The sequence below is a fragment of the Sardina pilchardus genome, chromosome 3, assembly GCF_963854185.1.
Source record: "Sardina pilchardus chromosome 3, fSarPil1.1, whole genome shotgun sequence".
Taxonomy (NCBI): Eukaryota; Metazoa; Chordata; class Actinopteri; order Clupeiformes; family Clupeidae; genus Sardina; species Sardina pilchardus.
In genome coordinates, this window is record NC_084996.1 from 3486160 (window position 1) to 3499958 (window position 13799).

The following is a 13799-nucleotide window of genomic DNA, read 5'->3' on the forward strand; positions in this document are numbered from 1 at the left end:
CATTGAAAAGTAAATGAAACACTTGATATAAAATATTTCAGAGGAAACTTTATTTCCATATAAAATACATAAATAGAGCATCTGCAGGTGGGTCTACAGGCAAGAAATATTTTACAAATGCAATTAAAATACATAATTATTTAGAGATTAAAGAGGATGTGGGACAAAAAATGAGGCAGATTACAGTGGCTTTTGAGCATATTTTGCCTCCTAATATAAAGTGGTGAAATATTGAATGCACAACAAAACTGGTTTGTTTCTAGATAGCAGAAATATCTCTCACTTGTAATCTCCTGGTAAGACCACATGACTTAACTTTATTTCTTACATCATGGCAATGTTAAAAGTTACACTTGACTTGAGGCAGCCGTACATTTTGGGGAGAGAGCCAGTTAAGGGGCTTTTAACCACGTAACAAAATGCTCCTTGTATCACAATGTATGTGGGGGAAGTCAGCCCCTTACAAACCCAGCCATTTCTCCACCAGTCATTCTTGGCACAGTCATCTTCCCATACAGTGGGGCAAGGTCTCACATAATTGCTAGGACGGCATTTTCATGCAAAATAACCAAAACCATAATATTATTAGCTGTTAATGGCACAAACCACATACATGAATGCATGAACCAACAAAGACAGGGGGGTTCCTTTGTGCTTTTCATTATAGGCATCTTTTCTCATGTCTCCATAATGTGGACTAAAGCCTCTAAAACGTGTTTGATATGGAACTCTTAAAATAATAAAAAATACAAAAACATTCAACAGAAATATATGCACAGCAGTTTATACAAGCTATTCTGCAGACGCTGAAGCATCAATACACCATTTCCATTTTCCACACATTCATTATAAATTCTTTCTGTTGTTGTTTGTTAATGGATATGTTGTAAGAAAAAAAAAAGAACAATCCCTTGAAGATATCACTTAAAAATATATGAGCTCTAAGATATTGCATCTGACCTCTGAAATGATCTCTACAACCCTTTGCAGGCTAACCACCAAACACGTAAAAATAAACTCTATTGTTTAAATCCATAGCAAACGTACCATACATGTATATAAAGCTTGTGAAGAAAGGTGATGATATATATATATATATATTGCAATGTTCTATGGGAACAGAGGGCTGCTTGCAGTGTAAATGTCTACGGGCTGGGGAGCAAGGTGGCTGTAGGGTCGGCGGTGAAAGACCTCCTGAGGGCTCTATGCAGGAGCGGTCTTGAAGGTGCTCCAAGCATGGAAGCAGCGCGTAAAGCAATGAGGTTCGTTGCCCTTGCGCACCAGTCTGAGCTTCCTCGGGTGCTCCGAATCCTTGGACCTCATGTGCTGGATGTAGACCTGATACAAATGACAGGATATAGCATGGTCATATTCCCAAGCGTATTGAACAGCCGACCTGTTTTCAGTGTACAGTAAAGAGGATTATTAGGTGTGTTGATGTTGAAATGTTGACTGCTTGATCTCACCTGACAAGCTTTCAGACTTAGTTTGATTTCCACTTGGCTGGTTTGAGTGCCCACCCACATGTAAACCTGGCAGGGAATAAGAAACACCATGGCATCATTAAAACATCTAAATGAACACAGTGTTCTTGCATGTTTTTATATTTACACTCAAAGAAAGAAAGACAGAACATAGACATAGACAAAAAGACTCACGAACAAAGCTAGATAGACACTGCAAACACACACTGAGTGACTTGTGGACCAAAACATCCTCCTTCCAAAGAAACGTGCAATGCAAAATAATTCTGAAACAGTTACATAACCCCCCAGAGAAATAAACAAATGGTTACCTCTTTTCCATTGTCCAGAAGCATAATGTCATCATCAGCAAGGTCATCTTGACAAAAGTCTGAGCACTTCTCAGATACAGCAAAGTATCCCTTTTCATTGGAACACCTTAATCATGCAAGTAAACAAACACATAATCAAGGCCAGTCCCTTCTTTTGCCCTTAAATTGCCTTTAGAAACACCACCACAAAATTGTAAAAAAAAAAAAAAAGGATAATGAATAGGATACCAACCTGAAGAGTCTTGCGTATTTCATGTAGTCAGCATCCTCATCATAAGGCTTTTGTGAGCCAATGCCAACCCAGAAGAAGTTTTCAGGCTCTTCTCCTTCGTTTATAACCTAGTAATGGTTAGAATGGTGACAGGTCAGCACGTCTCTTTAATATTTTCTACCAAATGTCTTCTTTAAAGGATGGTTAACTCGATCAGCTTTGTTGCTCATTATTCATTTTACCTGCTTACTATACGTGTCATCAAACATGCAGTTCATGATGTCCTCAGCGAGTTTTGCTTCATCTGGGTCTGCGGCTCGGCCAACCCACGTGTACACTATTCCCTGGTTGTCTGTGCTCTCAAATGGCACCTGGAGAAAGTCAAACAAACAGCTATTGGACACTGGTCAAGGACACTCAAATGGCTAACAGGGCATAGGCACAAATAATATTACCTTCAATATGAAGCAGAATTCGGAGTTGAGGTTGCTTGAATCGGTGAGTATTTGAATCGTCCTGAAATTCAAGAAAAGGGTATTAACACTGTCCATCCATAACAGAAAGGAAAATGTTTTGCCAACATTCACTGGTAACTAACCAGTTAGTAAGGAGTAACTTATTGTTACCTAGTACACAGGGCACTGCCATTAGTCCTGATGTGGTACAGACTTGGCTGGACATTGTCCACCTTTAACTTCCTCTTCCCTTTATGGATGATGAACTTCCTCTTGAAGTGAGAAAGAAACTTGAGGTTTTCTTGCTGTTGGGTCATTCTGACCACCTGGAACAGAAATATAATATTACTCCAACCCCCAAGACACCCCATAGTTAAATCTCTACAATCACTGCTCAGGAAAAAAATTGAAAAGGGATTGAAAAGGGAACACACACCTCCAACTTGCCCGGAAACAAACTCTCAAACTTCTTCTGCAGGCTGAAGGTGAATGTGAGCCAGCCCATGTTGGAGGCCTCCCTGCCCTGCCAGAAGTACACCACACACTGGAAGTCCTCTTCTGGCTGCTTCTCCTCGTCATCAGCATCATCTTCCCCTTTGTTCCTCTTCTTTTCTTTCTCTTCATCATCCTCATACTCAACAGGAACCCAGTACCTGGGCAATCACCATAAAAAAACCCCATCAAATTAGCACTGTCTATTGACAACAAAAATAATACAAGTTGCTACTTAAGAGGATGGTTCTGCACTCTTGAAATAAATCCACAGTACACAATTCTGGTACAACGTTGATGCCAGTAGAGCTCAAAAGCTAATTAAATCACATCCAGGTCTGAGTCATTGGTTTGCGTATTGGATTAGAATTGTGGACTGCAGGACAAAAGCAAGCCATGTTTACCTGCATAGGAACACATAACAGTCCTGGGTATGAAAGTGACCAAACTCTTCCTCTGGCAAGCGTGCAAATTTCTTCCCTTCCAGAACAAAACCTTCCATTCCATCCAAATCTTCATTCCATTCTTCCATCATCGTCTCAGCCTGAGTGAAGAGATAAGAGTTAAAACTGAAGACTAATGGCTTGAACACATTGTCTGTGTGTTACATGTTTTCTTTTGGATGCCCAGATGTGAACATTTCAGAGCAGCCACACTGCCTCAGTCATATGAGCGACCTAGGGGGCGCCTATAGTTTTAGGTTCTGTGCCGAAATATGTATTGAAAAAAACTGGTTGATAGTGGAGGTTACACATGTACCGTACCATAAAGTAACAGAAACTGAATGAATGCTATTACTACATTCTGTCGATGAGTTAACATTAGGTGAAAAGATAGTAGGCCTAGTTTCCCCTGCTTTCTGTCTCTATGGCAACCAAGGGTAAACAAGATGACGCGACTGCTTCCTGGTAACTACTAATCTGCTTTCTGATCTTTAATGATTTACAGCCATTAACAAAGGAAAACTCTATTTAGGAGGAAAGTGTCTGCTCTGCTGCAGCAACATTTCTGATACACTTGGTGTGAACACCACAGCGTTTATATATTGGTAGACATTCTGTCTGATAGAGGTGCAAAAGATGTGATTAATAATGTAAAATGTCAGAACACTACAAAATACCGGTTATTGATTGGTTACCTCATTGAGGGGCATTGGGGGCTGTCGAGGAAGAAACAGGGCCGTCAGGTCTGCCTTCATCTGATCCTTTTTCTCGGCATCTTTCTTCACCTTACCAGACAGGTTATCTTTCTGTTGGACACTTTCAGCGTTCCTAGTATAGTCCACCTTCAGCACATCATCCCAGTTCTTGAATTTGGACTTGAACACCTTAGAAGTGGGTTTGAGGTGACAAGAAATAATGATTGAATGAATGTTGACAATCAGTGGAACCACTGCCTCCACATAGCCATATGAATGTTAAACCGTTTTAAATCTGCAGCATCATTAAAAAAAAAAAAGGAAAAAAAAAAAAAAAGAACTGGTTTAAACTTTTCCTGTTAGGTTGAATTGTAATTTCTGTAATTAGTTTTATTGTTTGAACAAGTATTTTGCAGTTTCTTTTTTCTTCATGTGTCTCACTGATGACATAGTTGCGATGTACCGAATGAAAGAATACTATGAAATCTCATGTCCTTGTTAAACCCAGGGCTTACCTGGTTCTCTGTCCCCTCCAAGTTCCGGATGACCACAGCGTGTTTGGGCCGGTGCAGCATGCTACACAACTCCTGTCCCAGTTTCAGCGCAGCTGCTCTGACCAGCCTTGGAGATTTGCGTCCGATCCATATGAACACGTCAGACCAGCAGTCCAGGATGTAGACGCCTTTGGTGTCCAGCAGGCTTTGCAGCTGAAAACAACAGCAAGAGAGTGAGTCAGAATGGTCACAAACATAAACACAGAGCAAGAGATACATGATTAACTTATTATCTTGATTAGGACTATTATTTCATTTGTTACTATTATTATTATTGACTACATTGACTTGAGCGTATAGACCAGTCAGAAGATGTTTACCAGTCTGAGCTCAGGAATGACATCCAGTTTGAGCTTGTTTTTGTGTTCCACGGAGAGCTTGTAGTTGATCTGGGGAAGCTCCAAGTATCCCAAGCCCAGTCCAACCTAAAGGAACAATTGTTTAAAACAACAAGTCTAATAATTCACCAGAACTGAATTGATTTTGATGAGGTAAACAAGGTGCAAACAGGGCTCAAAGTGAGGAAAGCGTACAGTATGTGCCTGGATTTATCAGAACTTTCAAAGCTGTTATATACAGTGCCTATAGAAAGTTATCATACCCTTTTGAAATAGTTACTTTTTTTGTCTTACAGCCTGAAATCAAAACCCATTTAAAAAAAAAATCTTTTCCAGTTTTATTTACAAATGTAGCTGTACAACATCAAAATAATGAAAAAAAAGTCAACAGTTCTGAAAATTAATAAAAAATTAAAAACTAGAATAACAGGGTTGGAAAAGTCATCATACCCCTGACTTAATACTTTGTCAAGCTTCCTTTTGCTTTCATTACAGCCATCAATCTGTTTGGATATGTCTCTATTATAGCTTTGCACACCTAGATAGGGGAATATTTGCCCAATTTTCCGTGCAGAATTGTTAAAATTTAGTCAAATTCTGTAGGGAATGGCGATGGACTGCTCTCTTCAAGTCAATCCACATATTTTCTATAGGATTTAAGTCAGGGCTCTGACTTTGCCACTCAAGGATATTCACCATCCTATCCTTAAGCCACTGCTTTGTTCTTTTGGCAGTATGTTTAGGATTTTTGTCGTGTTGGAAGGCGAATGACCTCCCCATCCTCAGCTGTTTAGGAGAGGGACGCAGGTTTTCCTCAAGAATTTTGGTGTACTTGGCAGCATCCATTTTCCCTTCTATCCTGACCAATTGCCCAGTCCCCGCTGAAGAGAAACATCCCCAAAACATAATGTTGCCCCCACCATGCTTCAAAGTAGGTATGGTGTGTTTTGGGTGTGTTTGGGTGTGTATACTGTGTTTGGTTAGCGCCTGGAGCTCAGTCCAAAAACTTCAATCTTAGTCTCCAAAAAGTTCGATCTTAGTCTCATCTGACCATATAAGCTTTTTCCACATGGTAGCAGAATATTCCAGATGTGTTTTTGCACTGAACTCCAAGCGCAATGTTTGGCGAAAACCAACACAGCACACCACCCAAAACACACCATACCTAGTGTGAAGCATGGTGGGGGCAACTTTATGTTGTGGGGATGTTTCTTTTCAGCGGGAACTGGGCAATTGGTCAGGATAGAAGGGAAAATGGATGCTGCCAAGTACACCCACATTCTTAAGGAAAACCTGCGTCCCTCTCCTAGACAGCTGAGGATGGGGAGGTCATTCGCCTTCCAACACGACAATAATCCTAAACATACTGCCAAAAGAACAAAGCAGTGGCTTAAGGATAGGATGGTGAATATCCTTGAGTGGCAAAGTCAGAGCCCTGACTTAAATCCTATAGAAAATATGTGGATTGACTTGAAGATAGCAGTCCATCGCCATTCCCTACAGAATTTGACTAAATTTTAACATTTCTGTACGGAAAATTGGGCAAATATTCCCCTATCTAGGTGTGCAAAGCTATAATAGAGACATATCCAAACAGATTGATGGCTGTAATGAAAGCAAAAGGGAGCTTTACAAAGTATTAAGTCAGGGGTATGATGACTTTTCCAACCCTGTTATTATAGTTTTTCATTTTTTATTAATTTTCAGAACTGTTTACTTTTTTTTCATTATTTTGATGTTGTACAGCTAAATTTGTTAATAAAACTGGAAAAGATTTTTTTAAAAATGGGTTTTGATTTCAGGCTGTAAGACAAAAAAAGTAACTATTTCAAAAGGGTATGATGACTTTCTATAGGCACTGTATATATATATTTATCTGTTTTCAAATCTTAAATGTCCAGGCCCACGCCTAGTGCGTGCAAACTTTGAGCCCTGTGTGGATCACAAGAGAGCACAGAGAGCTCCAGACCTTGTAAAGTTTGGGCCGAATTGGAGCGAAGTCGTCGGGAACATGCTTCTTGATCTCCTCGGGTTGACCTCCAAGTGGCTCCCAAAACTCAGGGGGCTCTGCATTCTGCATGAGTGTTGTGATCTCAGCTTTGCTCTTTCTCTCATTCTTGTTGATCTTCTCTGCAAATAATCTGTTGGGACACAACAAGGATGAAACTGTTCCACGGTCATGGAAAACTAAGCGCAACTATTTTTCTTTGTGATTTAACATGGCTATCTAGGTTTACGATCAACAAAACATGGTGGACTCAACTGGTGACAAGGCTGATGACACAATATGGTGTTAACATTGCGCTATGGCTTCACTTCTTAGGTAAGATCAAATATAATGCTGTTGTTCAGTTAATAAAATAATAAAATATCAACTATTACAAACAACACAGTATATTAGTGGATCAGACATAATATTTCATTGATGGGGAATGGAAATCTGACTGCTGACAGGATTGTATGGCAAATCTTACTTGTGTTTAGACTAGTATATTGGGAGTCACTATTGGTGGCAGCACTGGAGACCACAACAGAGGTATTTTCACAACTTAGCGCGGGGCCTACCTGGCTTTTGTGGTGCCACTGAGTGTGGCATTTGCACCTCTCCACACAAAGAGCTCCAAGCCAGCGTCCAGCAAGAAGACAAACCTGAGACAAACAAGGCAAGAGATAAGCATGACAAGGGCCTCAAAGCCGCAAGGGCCAATCGGTAGTCTTGTTTACAGAGGGGAGGATTAGAGATAGTCAGGGGCTTACCGTGGGTCGAGTGAAGATGCCTTAATAGGGACAGATTCCAATTTGATATTCTTCTTTCCATACACCCGGTACAGCCTGTAGTCAAAACAAAGCTTAAGGTGAGTAACAGTGGAATGTGCTCTGCACCTGTTCTATCTTAAGTCTTCAAAGCAACGTCTCCCCCTCACCTGGTTGGGTACTGCGTGTCTTCAACAGTGTAGAATCCACTGGCAGTTCCGCCCTCAATGTATGAGATTTCACTATCAAACACCTACGGGACACAAGCATGTGAATTGAGTTCACTCAACTAGGTCAATAATCATCCTAAGCTATCTGAGTGTTCCAGTCAGCCTTTTGAAATGAAAATGGTGTTTTCAGAATGCTCTACAGCCAAAAATAATATATGGCAGCATTATGCATACCATACCAATATTTCCTGTAATAATGTATGAGAACTTTGGTCACATTTCTTTTTACATTTTGGTCACCAACAATATTAATGGGGAATCAGATGAGAATCCCCCTTATTCAGGTTGTGGCCATTGTGTAAACCAAACAAGTAAGTAACGTGTACAGGGTACACCAACTAGATCATTAATATCGCCTAATGGTGAAATGCATAGAACACAACAATCATATGGTCTGTGAATCCTGTATCCTTGTTTTGGTTTACATTGGCCGCTGCCTGAAGCAACAATCGATAACAAATAACCTAAAAAACAATAGCTGAAAGCACTCCCTTGTTTTTGGATTTTTTTGCATCCTCAGAGTTGTCAAAAAGGGGGTCATTGTACTATACTTACTGCATTGAACTCCTCGCTCTCATCTCCCATTTCCTCGCGGATTGTCCGGCATTCCGCTCCCAGGTAGTTGCGCAGATTGACAGCGTGGATGGCAGAGCCGGCCTTTTTGTCCAAAGTAGCCTCCTGCCCAATCCAATAGAAGATCTGCCAGGTCAAGGCACCATTGTCATCCAAGCTTGTCTGGAAAACAAACAGAAAGAACATGAAAACATGTTTGAGATACATGAACATGTTAAACATGTTACATGAACAACAGAACATGTTAAATACATGTTAAAAGACTTGGTGGTGGGTCCAACCTTGAGCACAATGTAGCAGTCAGCTTCGTAGAACTTTCCATGGAAGGCCTCTTCCACCTGCATAGGTATAAAGTTCTCAATCTGCCATATTTGCATGCCAGGGATCTGACCGGCATCTTCAGTGAAGAACTCAGAGTAGTCCAGCTGAGGCTTCTCCAGCTGCTTGTCCCAGCGCTTTGTCTTCAGGTCCCCATATTTTGCGTCCCCGTTTTCCTGATGATACCAAGAGACCAAGGTCTGACTTTAGTCGAAATTCACTTCATGTGGTTATTGTTCATAGAACATAATCACGAGGACATCTTTCCTGGAATTAATTGTAAAAGATATCTAAACTCTCTAAGAGCTTAACCAAACGTGACCTTGGTGCTATTCGTGCCATCCAGCAACCATGACGAATATCCTAAAATAGAGGCCTTATAAGGTGGACTTGCATCAGCAATGTTCTACTTCATTTTTCATTATCTCAAGACACACAAAAGTGAGGTAACTGCCCTGTGCGTGCGACGCGTGTGTGCTGACTGAGCGCGCTGTATATTCTTACCTCAATGGATTTGTTCTTCTCCTGGGCCACGTCCGACATGCCCTTCAGCACCTGCTTGGCCTGGTCATCCTGAGCAGAGTCCTTGCGTCGCCTCAGTCTCATCTTCCTGGCGAGTGGATCTCGCTGACTGGTTCCTATACATCCAACAGGCATAACAGAGTCAGAGACTCATCAGGATTGGGGGATGGGGGTTACATACATTGTTGGCCAATTGGCCTACATGGAAGGTCATCTGTAGGTGTGTGCGTGTGTGTGTGTGTGTGTCACAAGTTAACTGAATGCACACTATTTGTCATGAAATGTGAACAATTTTCAAGAACACAGTTAGATTGATTAAAGAACAATGGCAGTTGAGACTCAAAAAACCTAAACAATACCTCCGCCTGCTGCAGCCACGGTGGCCGGTGAGGCTCCAGCCAAACGCAGCTGGTTCTGCAGGGAGAAGTCAATGTTGTACCACTCAGCTGTCCGGTCCACTGGCTTTGGAGGCATCACCAGGTTAGGATTCTCTCGGACATCCAGAACCTATAAACAAGATTTAAGTTACACACTACTCCATAAAACCTGGAGGATAGATCATTTCCGAACAACTACCATTTTTTCCGTTTTGTTTGCTCTAATCTCGGGGAATATCATCAACGGCTTTTGTTCAAAGTTATATGAGCATCTATCTCAACATCTCCAAGTAACATAAGCAAACACAACATACAAAGAGAGCTCTACAAACAAAGAGAAATAACAATCACGTCCCAAGAGATAGGGGACAGATGTAGCACCATCTCTTGATATTTATGAGGGCGGTGATGTAATTACTGGGCAAGAGAAACAACACAGATATGGGCTACTGCTGTCAGCCTCCAAGTGCCCTGAGAAGCTGTTTAACAGTTTTGATCACTCTTACTTCCAAATCAGTAAGGAAATGGATCGCCTCTGGCAATGTCACAAGGCGATTCTTGTTCAGCACAAGTTTCTTCAGCTTGCCGCACCTATTGCAGAGATAAGTGACATGTCAAGACAGGTAAATACACCACAGCTAACTGTACAGCATCAAGACAAGACAAAGCATCAGAAACACACACCTGCATAACCCTTCAGGTACGAGCTCCAAGTTGTTATTAGCAGCCATGAATTCCACCAGGTTTGACAGCTTCCCAACTCCAGACGGCAATCCGTCGAAGTCAAGCTTATTAGAGTTCAAATACAGCTTCTTCAACTTGGCCAACTTGCAGATGGCAGACTGTGAATGAACCACACAAGGAGAATGCTCAACATCTCCGGAAATTGGCTAGAGTAGTCTCTCAAACCTGAATGATCTTACAATTCAATAGCAGTCCTTCTAGCACTGTAATCTAGCCAACTACGAAGTACTACTGACAAATAATAATCTTAAAATCTGGTCGCTTCAGACATAGAAAAACAGCAAGGATGGCCATTACCGGAAGTGATGTGAGCTGATTTCTGGAAAGGTTCAGTGTCTCCAGCTGTGTCCACTGATCAATGCATAAGGAGAGCTCAGAGACCTGATTGCTGCTCAGGTTAAGGCGCTTCAGACTGGCCAAGGAGTAGAGGCACTCTGGTACCCTAGTAAGGTCATTACAGGACAGATCCACATCTGGAAATAAGGGACACACATAAGTCACAGATTGGTACCATACTCATACTTTATAGCATTAGCAATTTAAGTGGTATGCCACTGCTATTAATAACTACACAGCTATAGCCTTCAGTACATATGATCTCCAGTGAGTGATTTCTATTGATCTCCCGATTGCATGCAATACAATGCATCCAACAGTTGTACTGTATGCAAACATTCATCACCCATTAAATACCCATTAATACCCATCAGTAAATGCTGCTGTAACACAATGCTATCTACACCCATCACACGCACACACCCCTGCCCCAACATAATGATCAAGGGTTAGAGATCAGTATTGAAATATTAGTCCTAGTGAATAGCTTGTGAAGGCATTGTTACATGTAAAATATGCCCAGTTTCATCTTAGAACTAATCTTGTCTTTCTGCATTCTGTTCATGACATCAGCTTTCTATTATAACCACAGAGGAATTATGGCTCGATTTCAACATAATTGTCAGCAGACCAGGTTGGGGTTCTGCTTTAGCCTGTTTTGTGTCCCACTCTGAAAAGAACATGTGTATATACCTGCTAAATTAGTAAGGCCTTCTAAACTGGTGGGCATGTTGCTTTGAGTGCGTTGCGTGTTTCTCAAATGTAGGGTATGAATAGCAACCATGGCTGGCAATTGCCTGTTCACAAAAAAAGAAAATCAGTAAGGCATGTTTTCAACAAATAACACATGCATTTGTAGCATGCTAATAACTAGCTGTATGTCAACAACGGCTATTATTTACCTTAACTGGGCATGCATGAGAGGATTGTTGTTCAGTATTAACGTCTGCAAGTGAACCAAACGTCTCATCTGGGGAGGCAGGCTATCTAATTTATTGTCACTTAGGTCCAAGTACAGCAGATCAGTTAGGTTAATGAACAGCTGGTTTGGTATGTTGTCAATGCTAGAGTAGAGAGGGAAAGTGGGAGAAATTAAGTTAAATATTAGATAGTACATACATCAAAGCACAGAGTAGTCATGACTGATATGATAACCATGTCTATCACGTAGGTTGCTAAGAGGTTGCTCACCCATTGTGACTGAGGTTAAGAACCAGCATATTCCTAGAATTCTCCAGGTCCCTTGGAATTTCAGTCAACTGGTTATAGCTCAAATCCTGAGAAGAACATACAATAGCTTAATGCAATATGTAATATAATTGTCTGTACCTGAAGTTATCAAACAGGAGTCATATATAATCTCCTGTTTTCAAATTGTAAATGGTCCAGCCAAGACCTGAATTCAGGCACGATGCCTAAATAGTTTAAGCCCTGCAGTATCTTTGTTATAAATAGACTGGGTTATAGATCTGGCTGTTCCTCCTCACACAGGAGCGTCCTCATAAAATTAAACAAGTCACAGAATCGAAGAGCGCAACAAGGGCAATGAAAACAGGCAACTGAGAAGTTGCTCATTTAACAGATTAACAAGTGATACTCCAAGACAAAATCCCAGTATGTGGTTCAAGAAAGGGGGAATGTTTACATACCAGTACTGAGAGGTCATCCAGCTGAAAAATATCATCTGGAACTCCTGTGTTCTTCAAGTTGTTTGCTCTTGCCACAACAGCCTTGGTGTCAAAAAGGAGGCATACATTTATGAAAATCTGGATTATGTCTTAAAGAACTCACTCACAATTCACATATGAGGTCTTGGTACAGGCTAAACTATGCAGACTTGTAAACGAATAGTCCATGTTGGCCTAAGATTGCCACAATGATTATTTCTATTACCCTTAGGTTGGGAAGACTGGAGAGCTCTCCATGTAAGGTTGTCAAGCTGTTGTGACTCACTGACAAATGTTCCTGACAGAAAAAAAAGAAAAGAAGTTATGGAAACAAAACAATCAAAATAATAGTAGTAGTGTAATTCAAAATAGCTAAAAATACTGTAATCACCAGCTTTTGGAGGGAGGCCAGCTCCTCTGGAAGATAGCAAAGTCCTGTTCTGTTTAACTTCAGCCATCGCAGGCTGGACATAGATTTTACATGCTCCGGAAAGTAGCCCCCCTGAAATCAAGACATCTTGGTTAAGAGTCAAATCAAACGCCAGGATAACCATTTCTGAAGTTTATGTGCTTGGTGGTGACATACTACAAACCCATGGATTGAAACGTTCAAAAAAGAAATGATGTCATGCCGTTTCCTGACTCACTTGTGGGTGTGCCTCTAATACAACGTTATTTCTCACACTGACAAATAGCCTACAACTTGTCCAACAGGACTTTGGCAGTATTGTCGAAGTGATTGAATATCCTTAAATATACAGCATACATAACGTGAGGTATCATAACTACAAAAGATCCTCCACCAAAGACAATATAAACACAACAGACAGGATGGCTAACAGAGACTGCTAACACCAACTTGCACAATGTTGAGAAACGCCATAACGTTAGCTATTGAAACAGCTATCGGAAAGCGGAACACTTGAGCTATATTAACCTACTTTGTTATTCTTCGTTCACTTATTGCTTACAGCATATCTGCGTATTTAAAATAATAGAATGAACTTATAACAGGTCAGCGGCACAATAGAAGTGGTAATCAATCAGCTAACGTCAGCTAACCGACCAACTTTTGATGTGCTACGCCTGTCTTCGCCCAGACACTAACGTTATGAGGGAAGCCATACATATTCCAGAAAGAGGTGTCAATATTTAGCTTCCTACTTTTAAATATCCAAAGTCTGAGAAAAAAAACTAAAATGCCTTACATAGAGAACACTTATATTCCCATGCCATTTTTGACAGTCGCTTGCTACCGCCCTAGCAGCTAGCTAGAGAGCTAAGTTAGGCTACAT

The 13799-nt window shown here is 41.0% G+C and overlaps 1 protein-coding gene across 2 annotated transcripts in view; it reads right to left on the reverse strand.

The window, feature by feature from the left end:
* Positions 1 to 33: 33 nt before the first annotated feature.
* Positions 34 to 13799, reverse strand: part of flii (FLII actin remodeling protein) — a 39913-nt gene continuing 26147 nt past the window's right edge. For both annotated transcript variants that reach the window (XM_062531356.1, XM_062531355.1), the window contains 29 exons: positions 12896 to 13006; positions 12731 to 12802; positions 12487 to 12567; positions 12029 to 12114; positions 11740 to 11901; positions 11531 to 11634; positions 10799 to 10974; positions 10442 to 10599; positions 10264 to 10348; positions 9740 to 9887; positions 9363 to 9496; positions 8822 to 9034; positions 8523 to 8702; positions 7908 to 7990; positions 7741 to 7815; positions 7549 to 7632; positions 6953 to 7124; positions 4966 to 5070; positions 4607 to 4798; positions 4092 to 4280; positions 3358 to 3497; positions 2898 to 3114; positions 2633 to 2787; positions 2462 to 2522; positions 2249 to 2377; positions 2028 to 2134; positions 1796 to 1901; positions 1467 to 1532; positions 34 to 1338 (listed from right to left, as the gene is read on the reverse strand). In XM_062531356.1, coding sequence (XP_062387340.1) covers positions 1204 to 1338; positions 1467 to 1532; positions 1796 to 1901; positions 2028 to 2134; positions 2249 to 2377; positions 2462 to 2522; positions 2633 to 2787; positions 2898 to 3114; positions 3358 to 3497; positions 4092 to 4280; positions 4607 to 4798; positions 4966 to 5070; positions 6953 to 7124; positions 7549 to 7632; positions 7741 to 7815; positions 7908 to 7990; positions 8523 to 8702; positions 8822 to 9034; positions 9363 to 9496; positions 9740 to 9887; positions 10264 to 10348; positions 10442 to 10599; positions 10799 to 10974; positions 11531 to 11634; positions 11740 to 11901; positions 12029 to 12114; positions 12487 to 12567; positions 12731 to 12802; positions 12896 to 13006 — 3726 coding nt within the window. In that variant the 3' untranslated portion in view covers positions 34 to 1203. The remainder of the gene's footprint in view (positions 1339 to 1466; positions 1533 to 1795; positions 1902 to 2027; positions 2135 to 2248; positions 2378 to 2461; positions 2523 to 2632; positions 2788 to 2897; positions 3115 to 3357; positions 3498 to 4091; positions 4281 to 4606; positions 4799 to 4965; positions 5071 to 6952; positions 7125 to 7548; positions 7633 to 7740; positions 7816 to 7907; positions 7991 to 8522; positions 8703 to 8821; positions 9035 to 9362; positions 9497 to 9739; positions 9888 to 10263; positions 10349 to 10441; positions 10600 to 10798; positions 10975 to 11530; positions 11635 to 11739; positions 11902 to 12028; positions 12115 to 12486; positions 12568 to 12730; positions 12803 to 12895; positions 13007 to 13799) is intronic.